General features: G+C 41.9%; 1 protein-coding gene across 2 annotated transcripts in view; it reads right to left on the bottom strand.

Moving 5' to 3' along the window:
• The window catches only part of CNKSR2 (connector enhancer of kinase suppressor of Ras 2), a 1,535,139-nt gene that overhangs the window by 996,504 nt on the left and 519,930 nt on the right, over nucleotides 1–18,705 (bottom strand). For both annotated transcript variants that reach the window (XM_078656116.1, XM_078656115.1), the window contains exon 4: nucleotides 11,118–11,205. In XM_078656116.1, the coding sequence (XP_078512242.1) occupies nucleotides 11,118–11,205 (88 nt within the window). The remainder of the gene's footprint in view (nucleotides 1–11,117; nucleotides 11,206–18,705) is intronic.

Consider the following 18,705-nt stretch of genomic DNA (forward strand, 5'->3'; position numbering starts at 1 on the left):
AGAGGAGGGGACGGTGAAGGACAACGCAAGGGAAGAGAATGTAAATTGTAAATTGATACTTGTATAGCGCACTACTCACCCGCAAGGGTCTCAAGGCGCTTGTACGAATACCGCTGTGGAACCCATCCTGGCTTTCCCTGTGAGGTGTCCACTCCTGGGCACCCCCAAGGTGGAGGCCAGACATCCTTAGCGTTATGGGGGCCGTTGTGGAGATTAAGCAAGCTATTGCCCAGAGTTGCAGAGTGGGACTCCGTGATTGGAATAGGCACCGAGGCGAGAATTATCAGGTCCGTGGAATTTTGAGCCCAAGACCCGCCGAGGCGGGGAATTGAACCCTGGTCCCGGGCTAGACCTCTGCATCAGGGTCTGCCGCTCTAACCATTGCGCCACACTTCTCCACCATTGAGCCACACTTCTCCAGGAGGGGAAGGGCGACGGGGACACCCACCAGTAGACGAGTCAAAGCAATGTCCAAAGTCCAGTATGCTGTGATCCCAGGGGAAGTGGTATCACGTCCCTATCTCTGTTGCGGGAGGCTCCCTTTACACAGTGGACTCTCTCAGAGGGGTCTCTGAGACTCCAAGGCCTACATACTGGATCCTTCCCCAAAAAGGGGAGAGGGAATGTTTTGGCAAGGGGTGCCATACCATACCTCAGCTGTGAGTGGCTCAATTGGCGCAGTGGACTCTCTCAGCGGGTACGCTGAGACTCCAGAGTATAAATATTGGATCTTTTCCCAACAAGGGGAAAAGGAGTGCTTAGTCAAAAGGCACAAAGGACAGGGGGCAAGGCAGACTAGCAGGCAAGGTGAGAGATTCAGGGGAGAGAGGATAGGAGCTAGGAGCTAGGGAGGTGGACAAAGGGAGAAAGAGTACTAAATAGGAAAAAATTTAATTAATGAGTTATTATATAGCGCAGGCTAGACCCGATGGAATTAGAGCGCTTTACATGAGGGACAATGATGTTGCAAATTACATCAGTTAAAAGTTACATAAGTATCAACAAAAGCATTTAAAGAACATAGGGGAACAAGGTGAATGGAGCAGGAAGGGTGAGGGGATAGAGGAAAGGGGTAGGAGGAAGACAGGATGTAGAGACGAGGGGAAAATAGTTACAAAAGATTCCAGAAAAAACTTTTTAGGGTGGGGTGAGGAATCGAAACAGGGTGAGGGCAAAAGGGGTAGTGTATAGATACAGCGGAGAGATGAAGGGAAAGTTTGTCCAAGGTCCGGCTGGGTAGGTGATGGCCGAGGGGGAATCCTCGGTCCATCTCCTCTTCAGCTATCAGGTAGGTCCACCGGGCGTCGGTCAAATGGCTAGGTCTCAACAGAAAAACCTTTAAAGGGGAAGAGGGCAAGAAGAAGGGAGCGTAGAGGGGGAAGGGGGTGGGGTGAAAGGGTAGGAGGGGGAAACGCCAGAGAGACGAAGGAAAGTCTGCCCAAAATCCGGCTGGGTAGGTGACGGCCGAGGGGGAATCCACAACCGATCTCCTCTTCAGCTAACAGGTAGCTCTACCGGACATCAGACAAATAGCAGGATCTCTACGGTCGAGGGAAAGTTCTGAGTACATGAGAGCAGGATCAAGGTCAGGTGAGGGATGTGGTTAAGCTCAGGACTCTGACCAGTTCTATTGTCCGGGAGCGTTAGAGCATTGTGGAGAGACCGACTGAGACTGCCAACTTGAGGTCAGGCAGGGAGGTTGAGACCCTGGTGTTAATTTCAGTCGGTCCCCAAAATTCCCATAGCATAGGGGGTGTAATCTGGCCATCTATAAGAGGCTCAAATGCCCTTTGTCCAAAAAGTCAGGGCGCGCTGCCAATGCAGCGACGGTCTCGGGGGGCGCACTTGGCGTAAACCTAAACATGGCAGCTGCCCTCTACTAGCTGGGCAGCTGGGAATCTTCAATGAAGGGCCTAAACGTTGCAGCTGGCACTAAGTGCTGCGCAGCTGTGCAGGCCAAGGTAGGGATGGGCAAAAGATTGCATCTCACTCCTGGAGTAAAAAGACATGTCTCCTGAAATAAAGAAGAACCTAAATGGTGCAGCTGCCCACTACTTGCTGGGCAGCTGTGAAAGTGAAAATGCAGCATGGGCTCTCATTGGCCCTCAGGACAAATGTGTCCCCCTTTGTTGGAGCCACTTCCGCTCGTCTTGGTTGCCTGGATACAGCAACGCCTCACAGGTCGAAACGAAGGCGGCAGAGTTAGTTGCAGTGGCTGCCCGCAGAAAGGGGAAATCACGGACGGCGGTCCCTGTTACCTCCTCCTCCCAACCACGACGTGAAAGTGCAGACACCAAATCGGAGGGCAAGAAAGGATACCCTCGTACCAGAAAGGGGGACAAGGCAGAAAGTAAATAAATCGAGCCTCCTGTAAAGATAATTTCCTGATGCTTGCAGGCACCCAGAGAGTTGGGGAGGTCGCAACCTTCCATATCGAGTATGTTTTTACCCCTAGGCATGGGGAAAAAGGAAAAGGCTCGGCTGGAGAGACAAAAAACTCATGGTAATGGTGATGATAATGGGAAAGTGAGCATCCTAGCGAGCAATCCAACCCATATTACAACTCCTAGAACACAAGGGGAAGAACCTGAGAATTCTCTAGCTAAATGTGTGACCCCCCTGGCTGTCAAACTGTAATAACACCATTTTGGAAGCACCTTCACATACATGTCCGGTGGGTAAAACTACAATTAATTATAATTGCTCCCCCAATGTGCCTATCTATAAATCAAATGATGAGAGGGGTGTTAGAATACCGGATATGGGAAGTAAGAATAGACACTGTACGTTTAGAGGGAGCGAACTCCAAAGGAAAACCATGGAGACAGGTAGCTTGTCCCCGGACTCTTTGGAAAAGTTCTTCTCTCTGACTGAAGAGTCAGGGGTATGTGCCACCAGTCTATTTGTTAGTAGTGATGGCGATGGCAGAGGCTCTCCTTCAAGCAATAGTCGTTTACAGGAGAAGGGTGCCATCTCTAAGAAACCCAGACGCACATCCGGGAAAAAGGTCCACAAGAATAATCCAGGGGATATTGAGACTGTGGAGGAATTGGGCTGTGATTATTCAGCTACACAACTGCTACCCCCTGAAGATGCAAATGGAAAAGAGAAGCTATCTATTGGGAATCTGGGGGGAGCTGGAGCAATCAAACAAAGGAAAGTTGGCTGAACCTTCTCTATCTCTAATTGTGCAAACCCTGCAATCATTTCAGGATTATGTCAAGTCCATCAATCGACAAGCACGGTTGGTCTGAAAAAAACTCCACGGATCTGTACGGAAGGTGGGAAAAATGTGTGCAGAAATTAGTTTAGTCCTGATCAATTGTGTGGAAAACACTTCACATCTGTTTCACAAAAGCCATTGGGCATCTTTATCTACACATTTCCCATGGATCAGTATCTGTTTTCTTTCTACTCCTATATCTGATTTTCTTCCTTTTGTTTTATATCTTTTGGGCTTTTATTCTCCATTTTTCTTCTTAACTAGGCATTGACTTTGTACTTTCTGTGGATTTAATTGAAATAAGATTGGGGGATTTATTATGCAAAGCCATTATAGTTGCTCTGCTCTTTTGAATTACCTTGATGCTTCAGTTGCTACCGAGGGTGAGTTAAGAAATTCTAAAGAGAAAACTGTTTACCTCTGAAGAATTTCTCCTTTCTTGGAAGTTGAGGAGCTCAGTCACAGCTCCCAGCAGAGTAATGTTTTTTTCCTCCACAGCCTATAAGGGATTCTTTTTATAAAAACTATTTATGAAAATCATGTACTTTTTGGAATTTTCAACAAAGTTTTAAGAAATGTCATCAATGTCTGCAACAATACCAAACAAACTGACATGTCAACCCACAGAAATGCAACAACAATTCAAGGTTCTTGAAACCGTATCCTTAAATATATTTTATCGCTGGTTTAGAGACAAGCGGGTTCTTAAAGCATTTTTTGTACATGAACCGCAGTAGCAAAACTAATGAAGACTATCTCTAATGTACATTTTAAGGATAACAATGACTAATAAACTAATTTCGTTTTTGGCTTATTCTGGGTAAATGTATATCATGAAGACATACTGTAAACTTGGCATGAATCCAGTCTAATTGGGAATTATATGATATGTATGCTATGTATGATCACTTTAAGGTACGTACACCCTGGAATGAATCCTTATATGAACGTTGTTAGAAATGGGGGTCTCTAGTTGGCAGAGGTAGGTACCCTTGTCCAAATAGGGACCCTTTCTTCTAGTCAGGGTAAGGGGGATACACACTCTAGATAACCCCCGCTCATCCCCTTGGTAGCTTGACACGAGCAGACAGGCTTATCCCAAAGGCAATGTGTAAAGTATTTGTACCAACACTCACAGTAATACAGTGATAACACCACAAATGAACACCACACCGGTTTAGAAAAAAATAAAGTACCTTTATCTAAATTTAAGAAGACAAAAATAACACAAATCCAACACACAAGTATTAAGAAAAATTATTTTTCAGAAGGTTTTAGCAACTGAGTCCATAGAAAACTATGGATGTGTGATTGCTTGTAAATTAACTGTTGTTGCGACAAAATTCACCAAGCTAAACAGCCGCAGCAATGAGAAGCGTCGAAAAACATACAGATGTGTCGTTCCTGAGTCCTTCATGGATGCGATGTGACAGTTCCGCTGTACACAGGGGAGCGATGCTTCGGGTCCGGTCTGTAGGGGTAAGCGATGCGTCGATTTTGAGACGACTCTGATCCATGGGTGATGCGCCGGGGAAAACTTGGGGCACAGGGATGATGCGTGGAAATCCAGGATGCGTCGGCGAATTATGTGGCAAATGGCGCTGTGTCGACCTTTGAAGCTGCAATCACTGGCTGCGTCAATTCTTGCAGCGGCAACAAGCACTGTGTCTGTTTCAGCAGTGACAAGGCGGTGCAGTACGATTCTTCTTGCACCATGGCGTTGGGTAGGAAAACTGTCACCAGAAAAGAGATGCGTCAACTTCCTTTTTTTGTTGCGTTGCTTTCCAGCTCCCAGCAGTAGAAACAACAACCTCCTGAGCCTCCACACAATCACAGGCATTCCTGACAGGTCAGAACTCCCATCAAGGGAGGTCGGGGGAGCTGGGGGTGAAGTCTCCGTGTTCCTGAGACTTCAAAACAGGGGGCAAGCTCCACTCATTCAGGAAAGGCAGGACACACATCCCCCGTGGCTATCTGAGAGAATTCACCTGGCCAGCCCCTGTCATGCCAAAACCAGACAGTCAGAGGCACACAGAAAGGTTAAACAGGAAAATGCTTACTTTCTAAAAGTAGCATTTTCAAACACACAATTTAAAAACCATCTTCAGTAAAAGATGTGTTATTAAGTTCAGAGAGCCTAAACTTTATGTTCCATCTTATCCCTATGGGAAGATATGCTTGTAAAATGTTACAAAGAATTCCCCATTCCTGTCCTATGGGGCAAGATAGCCTTTCAAAAGTGAAAAACGAAATTAGCTGCATTTTACCATCAGGACATGTCAAACACACCAGTATATGTCCTACCTTTCACATACACAGCACCCTGCCCACAGGGGTACCTTGGACCTACCTTAGGGTGACTGACGTGTAAGAAAAGGGAAGGTTAGGGCCTGGCATGTGGGTACACTTGCCAAGTCGACATGGCAGTTAACAACTGTGCACAGACACTGTAGTAGCTGGTCTGAGTTACCATTTCAGAAATACTCATGTGGGAGGCACAATCAGTGCTGCAGGCCCATTAGTAGTATTTGATTTACCAGCCACGGCACACTCAGTGCACTTTACTAGGGGCTGACCAGTGAATAAAATATGCCAATCAGGGAAACCAATCATAATAACAATTTAAATCCTTGCGCGCTGCAAACTTTAAAAGGATGGCCTTACTATCGCGATGGCTCTCTTATTTAACTCTGGACGCTCTTAATAAAAGGTTTCCGGGTGCAGAAAATAGGTGCTTTCGATGCCAAATAGATGGGGAGGCACCATACTTTTTTTCATGTTCAGGACTCAGGCTTTTTTGGGACAAAGTTTTTTCGGATATTGGGCAAGCAATCGGTAAGAATATCCTGCTCGAGGCCGAAGCTGCCTTGTTTGGTAGCAGTAGGGAAGGAAAGATACTGAGCGAACCCGAAAAAGCCTTTTTATCTATTTCGTGTATAGTGGCTCGCTCCCTAATTCTGCAGAATTGGAAATCCAGGGAAGCACCTTCTCATCTGAAATGGTTCAATAAAATGAAAAGAACCCGTAAATCGAGGAAGCCTATGTTAGGAGGGTAGGAGCTACTAAAAAATGTAAAAAACAATTTAATTTTTTTAATGAATTGGAAAAATTTAAAGAGAGATCATAAGCACCCAGATTGGTATATTAATGCTGCAGCTTTTTAATAATTTGCACTAGCACTTTTTCTCATTGCACTTTAGCAGCACTAGCACTTTTACAGATTTTAGCACTTTATAGAATGCAATCTGCACTTTGGTCAATGATGTGAGAAACCACTATGGCCACAAATTTTCGTTTTTTATTTATATTGGCTTTAGGCGATAAGATGGCACTAGCAGTTTATTGGCATTGCACTTGAGATGTATTGGGAATTTTCTCCATTGCTGCCTAATCTATTGGTTGTGTCACTTATTTTTTTTGTGCCATTTTACACAACAGTTCTAGCTGCTGTGCAGCACATCTTAAAGTTGAAAAAGCAGTATGATGCAGTCAATGCATAGACATGTTGCACAGCAGTACTTGCTGCTGTACAACATGGCGCATCATAGTGCTTTTTTTAACTTTAAGACATGCTGTATAGCAGCTAGCGATGCTGTGTAACATGTCTAAAAAACATTGACTAAACAACAGATTTTTCAGAGGTGACAGCTATTGGCTTTGCCAATGCTTATTTTTTTTATAGTTTTATGTGGAGAACATTCTATTCTAAGGTATTGGAGTGCTTTACGTGAGCACCAGATACATTACTCAAGGTTACATTCATTTATTTGTATAGGCACTTGCAGATTAAGGGCCTGATTTGCTTTTCGGATATTATGGGATTTATATTTTGGCGAATGGGACAACTGTCACCGTTGTGACAGAGAAACCTGTCCCCCAAAATCTGAATCAGGCCCTAATTGATTTGCCCTGAATCACATAATGTTGAGCAGACACCGAGATTCAAACCCCATTCCTCAGTTCTGTGTAATCATACCTCACTGAAAACCCCAACGTAAGAGCGACATAGAGTGGGGAAAAACAATGTTGGGAGGGTGAAGGGTGAGAAGAGAGACAAGCAATAATAGAAGGGGATGTGCTAGTTGGTGTGGGGCAAGCAGCAGGCAGTGTGGGAGCTAAAAATGGTCAAGCACGTACATGATAATGAACAGCAGGGGTCAGCAAGACACTGGAGGATGAGGCAAACAACGACTATGAGAGGGGATATGGACTAAAACACATGCACTTATATGGTGTGCTTGGAAAAAAGTTTGAAAAAAGTACCTTTACAAATGTCTAGCCAGTGGAAGGACTTTGGCAGAGTACCGGAAGCTGTAATTGGTCCATGTGGCACAACATGGATCGATGTACAACAGAAAGTGAAACTGGGAGGTGCTTGTGTGGCACTAACCAATACGAGGCAGTGAAACAAGACAGACGCTGCAGGCAACAAATGGTAAGCAATGGATGGGCTGTAAGCCCCTTTAAAGACTTTTTTTATACTAGACTTTTTTTTTTAATTTACAAGAGATTTTGCAAGTACAGCGCGAGTGCTGTGCAGATGAAGCCTAAAAAGCGCATGCTAATTACTGCCTAGCAAATTTATAAACAAAATACCTCTAACACCATTGATCACACTATTTCCTTTTGACCTCAGAAGTCCATTTAATTGACTTAGGGCATCAATTAATTTTAATTTTTTACTTCATCCACTTTTTTAGGTCGAGCTAGAACAGCGCATGCGCTGTTGCTTGACTTATAGTAAAGGGGCTTTTCAAAGGGCGACCCACTGGCCTAAAGCTTGCGTTCATGTGGCCTAAAGCTTGCGTTCAAGTGGCCTAAAGCTTGCGTTCATATGCGTGTGAATGCGCGCAGACACCATCTGCCTTAAACAGCCTGCCCATTTGATGCTCCTCCCACGTCTTCACCGGCAAAAAGCCTCTTCCAGCTACAGTAATGAGCCGCTGTGCCGGGCTCCAACTTGCCCCCTTTCCCCAAGCTTGAGTGCACGTGCGAGTGTACGCACGGCCATCTGCCTTTCCTGCCTTGACTTTGTCATGGGTAATTAAGCGCCTCTCTCTGGGCACCCTGTCATGTCCGGCGAGCAGGCCAATGACCCCATGCTGTTGGAATCTCCTCTAACAATCACCACATTGTGATCCCTTCTTTCTCCCTCATTTTCGTCCACCTCTATTCCCCTTCCTCTTGCTACACACCTCTTTCCTATTGATCCCTGTCTTCCCTTCAACCCCGTCTCACCCCGTGCTTCTCTACATCTGTCGTTCTTTCCCCTCCAGCATCAGATTTCCGTGTTTTTTATTTTATATAGAGAAGAGGTGTATTTTCATTTAGTATGCAGACTATTCTTTTCATTTTATTTGCCTTTAATTGTAATCCATTGTAAACACAATAAGGAATTACTATTACTACTAATACTCCGAGCAAAATGTCTTACAACAAGTGCAGCTGTAGCACACTAGAAGATGACAAACAGCAAATTTAACAGCTTTGTCCATGAAAAACACAAAATCTCCAAAAGATGTTACATATACAATAGCGTGAAAAGTCCCACATTCAACATGATCCTTAAAATGCACATTCCTGTCTTCGCAAGAGAGGACCATCATTTAGAAATGACAGGTGCGTGTTCCTGTTTTAAATCGGATTGGTTTGATTTTTATAACTCAAGCACTGCTTTGTGCTTTGGCGCTCTCTTCCCATTAGCACGAGGGACATATTTGCTGACTCTACCTGCTGTCTAGCACCTCCTTGTGGTGGTGTTGTCAGGCAGCTGCCTACTGTTGCTTTAATGCAGCGCTAGCTCAGCTGTGTCTAAACGTGGACTGCTGTCTTGTGCCAATGACGTTCCGAGAAGGAAATGCTTTTGACGTGCTGCATCGTTTTGTGGAAACGTTTGAGAGTAAAGCAATCTCAGAAAGTAAAAACCAAACTTTTATGACTCATAAAGTTTCATGTCAGGCTGGGAGTAGCCAAGAATCGATGAGATCTAAAGAACACTTACTCCTTTAGCCACTCTCTCTCCGTGTTTCGGCCCGTTATATCAAATCGATGCACTTTAAAACATGCTTTGATTCGTGATTACCTCCAGAACAATTTCTACATACACAATTTGTTGATTTTAATACAATGAGGAAACTATTCATTTTGTAAATGACGCACTTAACCTAAAGAGTGCTGAATGAAAAGAAGATCATAATAAGAACATTTTTAGAGCATTAAGGGGGAAATGGACTAACCAGCTTTTCTCTGCTGTGAACACGTGTCATTTTGTAATATTTTATACACACAACCACACACACACACACACACAACCACACACACACACACACAACCACACACACACACAACCACAACCACACACCCAACCACACACACAACCACAAACACAACCACACACACAACCACACACACACAACCACACACACAACCACAACCACAAACAAAACCACACACAACCACCCACACACACAACCACACCCACCCACACACAACCACAACCACACACGCACACAATCACACACGCACACAACCACACACACAACCACTCAAACTTAATTAATGCAAGACCTATTGCATTGCAAATTCTTGTTCTACTTTTTTGAGAATTTCCTTCATCGGATATATTTACACATCTCCGACACATGAAATCATTTTTATACAAAAACATTTATATATAAAACATATACACAAATGTACTGTTTTAAACACACTCAAAAATAGTTAGGCACAAATATATATATACAAGATATTTAACAAGACACACTTGACATTTGTATTTCAGGGGAATTTTTGGTTCACAAACTGAATCGTCATTTCTTTTTTATTGTCCTATACTTTTGGAAACATAGTGTCCTGGGACTAAATATATCTAGGTCCTCAGAATATCCTGACTTAGGGGTCCTATATAGCGTCAGAGACTATTTCCACAAACTAGTATGGGGGAACACGTTGATTACCACTGGACTGGCCAGAAAGGATCAGTCTCACTTTTTCCTAGTTTGCTCCGAACCACTATCTGGTCAGTGCCGACGCGTTTTGACCTTATATAGGTGGGAACGAACACTCTGTGTCATAAAGATCTTCTTCAGGGCTGGACTCTATTTTTAATAGGACTCTATTTTTGATAGGACATCTTTTGCACTCGGTTAGTACTGCAGTATGCTGATATGACGGCTTCCTGCCAGGCTTCTGTAGGTTCAGGCCTTCCAATATTCGCGCTTTTTTCTACTACGGAATTCTTTTTTTCTTCTGATGTTTAATTTAAAGGCGATTTCCTTTACTTGTCTGCATAACTCAAATCTTCGGCGTCTTCGCAAACCGTTGGTTCTTCGGGCGGCGGAGATTGCGTAGTATGACGATTCAGTTTGTGAACCAAAAATTCTCCTTAAATACAAATGTCTAGTGTGTCTTGTTAAATATCTTGTATATATATTTGTGCCTAACTATTTTTGAGTGTGTTTAAAACGGTACATTTGTGTATATGTTTTATATATAAGTGTTTTTGTATAAAAAAAATTCATGTGTAGGAAATGTGTACATATATCCGATGAATGAAATTCTCAAAAAAGACAAAAAACAAGTGTATGAAGTAAATAATTAAAATGAATTGATGCCCTAAGTCAATAAAAAGGACTTCTGAGGCCAAAAAGAAATAGTGTGATCAATGGTGTTAGAGGTATTTTATTTATACATTTGTTAGTGTACGATTCTGGCCTCTTAGCTGGTAAATTGAGTCATCCCCTTGTTATATGTTCAATTTCTGCATAGCAATTACTGTGTTCTGATGACTTACAGCAGTAATACTTGACAGGTTAGAATCATTATATCTCAAAGAGCCCGTTCAAGTTAAAAAAAAATCAAGCCTTACAATTAATGCAAAAGGACAGTCTCCTACCTGTTGTACAATCGTTGTCAGTTCCAGGCAAAGTTGAATGACACTATTTCTTGTAACTGAGTAATCTGCTACAGCTGCGAAAGGTGATCTACGGAAGGAGAGCAGAAAGGTTAGTTGGTTAATATATGTGCACTTTTTCAAACAAAGCTATCCAAAAGCTAACAAACGCAAATAACAAACAGGGTCTGAATTTTAAATGTATCAGCTTGTGGAGGAGCACGCCATGCATTATGGGCTTTTCTGTCACTGTGAGCAAGATGGCGTTCGATGACGTGTTTTTTTTTTTGTAACCCTACAGGCTTCCGTGGGCTAAAAGTCAGGACAGCATGGCCAAGTCTGCTTCGGGCAATCATATCTGCTGCTCAACATTTATAATAACATTGCCCATGTCTGAGGACAACGAAGAGCCCGGCTGTTGCAGCACACAGTAGCACTCGTGGTCATCGGTGGCTGTGCTGGCAATTACGGCAATGTTCGTTTAAAAAAGCAAATGGCTCAAGGGATAGGATTACTAGACGCCCTGCCATCTATATTCTAGAGGGACAGAATATTCAGCACCGTAGGCTTTTTTTTCTGTGCATTTCAGTGTTTCGCTTCGAACACATCCAGTAAATAAGCAATTCCAAGGTACGCTTTGATCAGTCACTAGACTGAATGTACCATCACTTGGCAGGTGTCCTAGTAAATCACATCCGCCGCTAGTGTGCTTCGGGACATTCGAAGCTGAAAGCAGCCTCAATGCGCTCTTCCCCTTAACGAAGGGCTGTCACGGAATCATGTCGCTGCGAATGAATTGCGCCAGCTCAGCTTAACAGTGTATCTAAATAATAATGTATGTGTATAAAAATGTTTAGCACTGAGCACATTGCAGAAAGAAAGCGATGCTGTAGACTGAGGGATAAAGAGGTAGCACGCAATCGAAAAAACTGAGAAAACATTTACAGAGAACAATGTTTGTTTGGTGAAATAAAGAGATGAGAGACCTATACTCACGCGGACGGACGGATGAATGTACAGACAGATGTACAGACACATGAGCAAAGAGATAGTCAGTGACAAGGGGTCCAAAGAAAGCCACTTAGAGCTCAGTATACAAGTACGACTAAACTCAAAAGACAGGCTGGGGGAGTGCAGCTGTAGAGGGAATGCAGATTTTTGGAACTTGGTAGCATGGGTTCTCACCGACTGGAAGAAAAGTTAGGATTTAAGAAGTAGACACTTTGGATACTGCAGTTTCAGCTCCTCCCAATGGCTTCATCTCTCCAGGATTGAAAAGGCTAATAGTCTGGGAATGTAAATCGATGTGACGATGATGAATCTTGCAGCTGGTAATATGGGGGCTTTCTGAGATGCTTCATCACACATCCCCTCAGGCCTTATATGTGGCTGGAAGTCTCTTGGGGCAACTATTTCTAGGAATTTAGGGCTAGATGTAGGTAAATAGGTTTTACTGATTCTAAAATACCAAATTTTACCGATTCGGTATTTTAGAATAGGTAAATCCTATGTAGGTAATTAATCGGTAAAAAATACCGAATCGTTAAGGCCCATAGGAATGAATGTCAATTACCGAAGCGTTAATTACCGATTTGGTAAAATTGGGAAAAATTAAAGGGAGGCAGGGTGTCACTTTGACACCCTGTTGTACCCCTGATTAGTGCTGGTGTGCACATGTGGCATACATACATGCCCTAAGGGCATGTATGTCTGTCACATGGCACAGGTGTAAATGCACATTTATGCATTTACATAGGAATTCCTTATTTACCACCAACTAATAGTTGGCGGTAAATAACTAATTTTTAAAACCCAGAATCACTGTTTACAGTGCTTCCTACATCTCATTTACCGATTCGGTAAATACCAAATCGGTAAATGATGATTCGGTAAATACAGAATCGGTAAATACCGATTTGTTATTTACCGAAACGGTAAAATAGCCTCCTACATAGGAAAAGGCTTTTACCGGTCGGTAACGGCCGATTTCGGCCGTTACCGACCAGTAAAAGCCTACCTACATCTGGCCCATAGTCTTAGTGTCCCTTCATACTGCTGTGAAATCTTTGTGAGACTTGTTAGAACTGAGAAATGGGCTAAGAAGGAAATCTGATTTGAATATTTTCCCGCATGGGCACATACCTTACTCAATATGATTTTGCTCCCTAACAAGACATACCCAGAGCTGTGGTTGATGTGCCTGAGGTTGGGTCACAGATACAGAGCGCAGACAGTGATGGCTGCTGCAGCACTGCTGGAGAATGAGAGGAAAATGCCTCCGAAGCAGGGCTGCAAAGTTCTGCAAATATTTTGATACAAAGGAGGGGATCATCATATTGGTGACCCCCCCTCCCCTTTATCATTGTACCCTATCTATACGCATGCCTGAACCTAATCAAGGTAAAAGAAGAGACTGGCATGGGGCAAGCTCCCATTTTTTCCAATTGCAAATGCATTGATTGCCCATTTGAAAGACATATGTTTTGTGATATACTGCCCCTGCACAAACAAGTTGAAAGTACTGTGGCTTCTGCTTCATTCCATCCTAGACTTGGGTGCATTTAGAGATTCGGGGCCTCCTCTAGAGGTGGGACTACTGGGGCATTCACTAAAGATTGGATGATGCCTGCCCCCCCACAGCTCAGTTACACTATCTAATACATGTAACATTTTCCCAAAACACTAGAAGAAATCTCTTAACTTGTCAAGGACATCGATTTTTCATATTTCAAACAGATGGGGGTATAACTTTCGAAAATTAAGATCAAATGTCGGCTGGTCAGACATACCATCAAGCATTGGAGGGCAGACCTCCAGTGCCAGTTTTGCCTGAAAGTTTCCCTGCCATGACACCAAAAGTACCCTTGAGAAGAAGTGAGCTTCCACACAAGCAGAAACTGTGGCTTTGCCCCGCAGTCTACTCCCAATGCACCAGCTGGTTGGCAGATCACCAGCCAAACCATAAATTAGTCATTTGGTTATTTTCTCTATTGAGTGAGTCATTCACCCATTTGGGTTCTAAAGTATTCATCATCTTACTGTTGGCCACACAACTAAAAAAAACTCTGTTTGTACAAGGGCATTTAAATTATTACAGTTTTGTTGGATTAGCAGCTGTAATTTATCTCCTGTTCTTCAGTCTTATCTCTTGTTGTTCCAGGCTCCTAGTCATGCAATTTTCAAGGATCATATAGATGCACGTAGACCTGTGGCTAATGTGTCATCTTGAGTTTGTAAATTAAGATATGGTGTGCTGTCAATTTTATACAAAAGCGAGACTGTAATTAATTTCAAACCACATTGCAAAAGGCAGGACGTTTTAATAACCTATTTGCCACCTTTATTTATGCAAAATATACCGGCTAATGGAGAGTTATGATCCTCACGTCTCAGCCAGTCATAATGAACTGAAGGATTCTACCCTCTGTGCTCGCTGGTTTGCATACCATTTCTAAAAAAACATCCCTACAAATCCCTGACTGCAGTCCTAATTCTTTTTTATTTGTTGGTATATTACTTAAGACCCCCAAGACCATTTATGTGACATACCTTTCCAATGAAATAGATTGAAAAAACGTGTAACAACAACTTATTCTAGGAACATAGTTATTAATACATTATATTTAGAAATTCACTTCCATTGTTTGCATTACATGTGTTTCCAGCAAGACACTACACCTGCTAAAAGTTGGTGGAATATATGCCCTGAAAGACCCTGTACACAGTACAATCATGTAAAAAAAATTATGGCGTTACAGCATCTTTCATGTTATTACGCATTCTGAGCTTCTAAAGCCCCCTCAATTGTGTGGTAATATCTCCTGGTAATGATTATAGCGGGTGCAGTATTACCACATCGTATTTAACAGGCCACTTATAATAAGGCATATACATTTTTAGAGCTATAAGACTGTACAGAATTTCCTGTATGGTATTACATTTCATAATTGGGGCTAAGTATTGACTCACACAGGAACAGCTAGTTTTGAAGCGAATCGAGTAAGACACATTTCTTTAAATCACCTGAATCTAGGATTAGTTACCCTGGAAATAATATTTAATTTGAGGGTATTTATGCTTGCTTAATCGTTATGCATTCGTTTGCTATTGTGATGTAATCAATATATACATACATACCCACATATATATATTCTAAAGTTAAATTGTAATTTCAAATTTCAAAAACACAAATGAATGAAACATATTTATCAGTTTCAGGTATCCTTCCACCCCACTTGTATATGCCTTTTCTATCTTTCAAATGGTAAAATGGAGACCCTTGCAAAAACTGATCACCAGATGTAAATTTATGTGATGTAGAAGAACTGTGCCACCAACAGTGACAGTTGTTGCTGTGACATCACTTAAATGTGTTTTCCTTGTCTTCTACTAAAATGTAGGTATTTGCCAAACCACCCTCTACTCTATAATATCATAGTGGGTAGAAGGAGATTCAAGGAGGGTTTACTGAAACAATAGCATGGTAAAAAATATCGTTGACAAAAATATTGTGTTAAAGATATTGTTTGCCACAATAATGTGCTCCTGTATTTATGATAGTTAGTACTAAAATATCGGAAAAAATATTGTTGATACTAAATTTGCTCATACATGTAAGAACATATAAATAAAGTTTAAAGTAATAAATGGTAAATATTTTAATATAGAAATTGTATTTAAATGTAAATGTCATAAATTCCACTAATATTTATTGCTGTGTAAATATATACTTATGTAAACATGCAAACACAAATATGTGTATGTGTTTATATAAATATATATATATATATATATATATATATATATATATATATATAAAGTCAGGTGCAGGTTTTCACATTTGCACTGAGGCCACATATATATATATATATATTTATATAATGTGTATATATAGATACGTATCTAAAATATAGAGTTACATAATTAATACAAATATCTTTTTTACATTACTTTATTTGTTTATATTTTCAATTCATCACTATGTATATACATATTTATGTATATACAATGTATATATAAATATATTTATGTATTATGGACACCTGGGTAAGAGTTAAAACCAGCACCATCACATTGTCCTCGAAAATATTCACAAAGAATGGGCTGAAGCAAGGGTGCGTGCTGTCACCCATTTTGTTTAACCTATACACAGCGGATCTGGGGGATGCCCTAAAAGGAGCCTGCCTAGTAGCACCGAGACTAGGTAACTTGAGGTTGCCTGTGCTCCAATACGCCAACGACACAGCCATAATGGACCATATGAAGGTGGGCCTACAAAGAACCCTAACTGCACTAAATCATTTCAATAGAATCAATAACCTGACGGTAAACCAAGAAAAGACCAAGGTCGTCATCTTCGGGATCTACAATCAGAAAAATTAAGCGCAATGGCAAATGGGCAACTTGCATATCAATACAGCAGAGTCATACAATTACCTGGGGGTCTGAATGACAGAATGGGCAAATGCGAAGGCCCACTTGAAACACCAGAGTATTAAGGCCAACATGGTGATACATCTACTCAAACAATTAAACCACCACCTGATCAGCCCGTCTGCCGGCCTAATACTGAAAGTTCTAAAATCAGTTATGGCCACCTTGCCTTCCTCGGGTCACAGCCCGCTAGCTTAAACTCAACACAATCTAAAGCATATAAAACTGTGCTCCAAATTCAGGGGTCAGCAAGGAATGCAAGGCTAAGGCTGGAACTAGGCGTGGCAAGGCCCGACTTGATGTGCCAGGGGGACTTTATAAAACTTTATCTCAGGATTTTAAGGGCCCCAGCGAATTCATTAAAACACCAACTGAGAGCTATCTTCGAAGAGCCACATACGCTCTGGCACACAGCCCTGCATAAAGCAATCAAGGCATTGAACATAGTGGAAGAGAGCATATCAGGGCCGGAAATTCCAATGATCATCTGGAAAAGAGCTATAAATAAACAAGTGGGTGAAATTTCATTCGACCACGATTGTAAAAACCCTCCGTTCAAGTCCACACCTAGACGCGCTGAATAGCTCCTATACGGCAGGCAAAACCCAGGTTTACTTATGTGATGCTCTCACTCCATCAGCCCAAAGTAAAATATTGTCCATGAGATTAATCACTCTAGGAATTGCGGAGTGCAATCTGGCATGGGCCCGACGGGGAGATGAAGCAACCAAAGCCTTACTGCGAGCAAGGACAACCACTGAGCACTCTTAGTGCGCCAGAGCGCTTTGCAGTTAATTAATCAGTTGTATTCCAAAATACTGTTAAAAAAAGACCCTCTTTAATCAGAGAAAAATTCATTTGAATTATCACTCAAGGTTTACATTTTTTTCACAATTCTTCATATTTCATCATATGAATATATTTCTTTTAGCATCAGAGTCACCAAAGATTCAAACATGAAAACATTTCAAGAAAGACTCCGTAGTGTAAGGGATAACTACACTACGGAGTCTTTCTTGAAATGTTTTCATGTTTGGATCTTTGGTGACTCTGATGCTAAAAGAAATATATTCATATGATGAAATATGATGGATTGTGAAAATAATTTAAACATTGAGTGATAATTCAAATGAATTTTTCTCTGATTAAAGGGGATTTTTTTTAACAGTATTTTGGAATAAAACTGATTAATTAACTGCAAAGCACTCTGGCGCACTAAGAGTGCTCAGTGGTTGTCCTTGCTCGCAGTAAGGCTTTCGTTGCTTCAATTTCACAGCACCCCACGGACCAGGAGGTGTTCCCCCTAAGCACCTACAAAAAAGTTTAATTTTTAGATTTCGTCACAACTCAGATTAACTATTTAATTACAAGAGTGAGTGCAGCGGCTCTCATCTGTATTCCTGACGGGGAGATGCCACAAAATGCAAACTCTGCCCATATAAGAAGGAATCGTGGCTGCACCTCCTATGCTGCTGCCCGAACCTCAGTGACGATCGAAGGTGACTACTGTGTCCAATCTGTACCATCTATGGAATAAAATCCTGTAGCGAAGCGTCAGCTATGTGCTTTTCCAAGTCTGGCACAATGACCCAAGCAAGACTGGGGAAAATGATCCACAGCATCAGGATAGCCTTAAAAATGGCAAATGAACGAAACAAAACTCTGGAGCAATGCATTACAAATCCAAGGAACGATGACGAGGTGCTCGAATCTGCATTGAGGCTTTGCCACACTTCTAGCACCCCCCTAGGACAGAGCCTCACAGTAATACAAACCCAAGGTCAATGGGCACCTGCCACAGTTGCACAATGTTATCCATCCTTATAGAACAATGTGGGCTTTCGAATTGTCATAAAGCCACACCTCCGCACCTACAAATCCTGGGGAAGGCTGATTGTGGTGGAACTGGGAATTGGCGGCAAATTCCTTTTATCAAAAATGTTAAATGTTTTCTACTCACTGTTTTAGCTGTAACATGTTGATTGCTTTTACTGTAATGATTTCAATTAATTCTACAGTTAACAATACATACAAAAAAAATTATGGACTATCTATCCATCTATCCATCCATCCATCCGTCCATCCATCCATCCATCCATCCATCTATCTATCTATCTCTATACATACATATATATTCACTGAACTAACCAAAGTTTAC

The sequence above is a fragment of the Lissotriton helveticus genome, chromosome 8 (assembly GCF_964261635.1).
Source record: "Lissotriton helveticus chromosome 8, aLisHel1.1, whole genome shotgun sequence".
Classification (NCBI taxonomy): domain Eukaryota; kingdom Metazoa; phylum Chordata; class Amphibia; order Caudata; family Salamandridae; genus Lissotriton; species Lissotriton helveticus.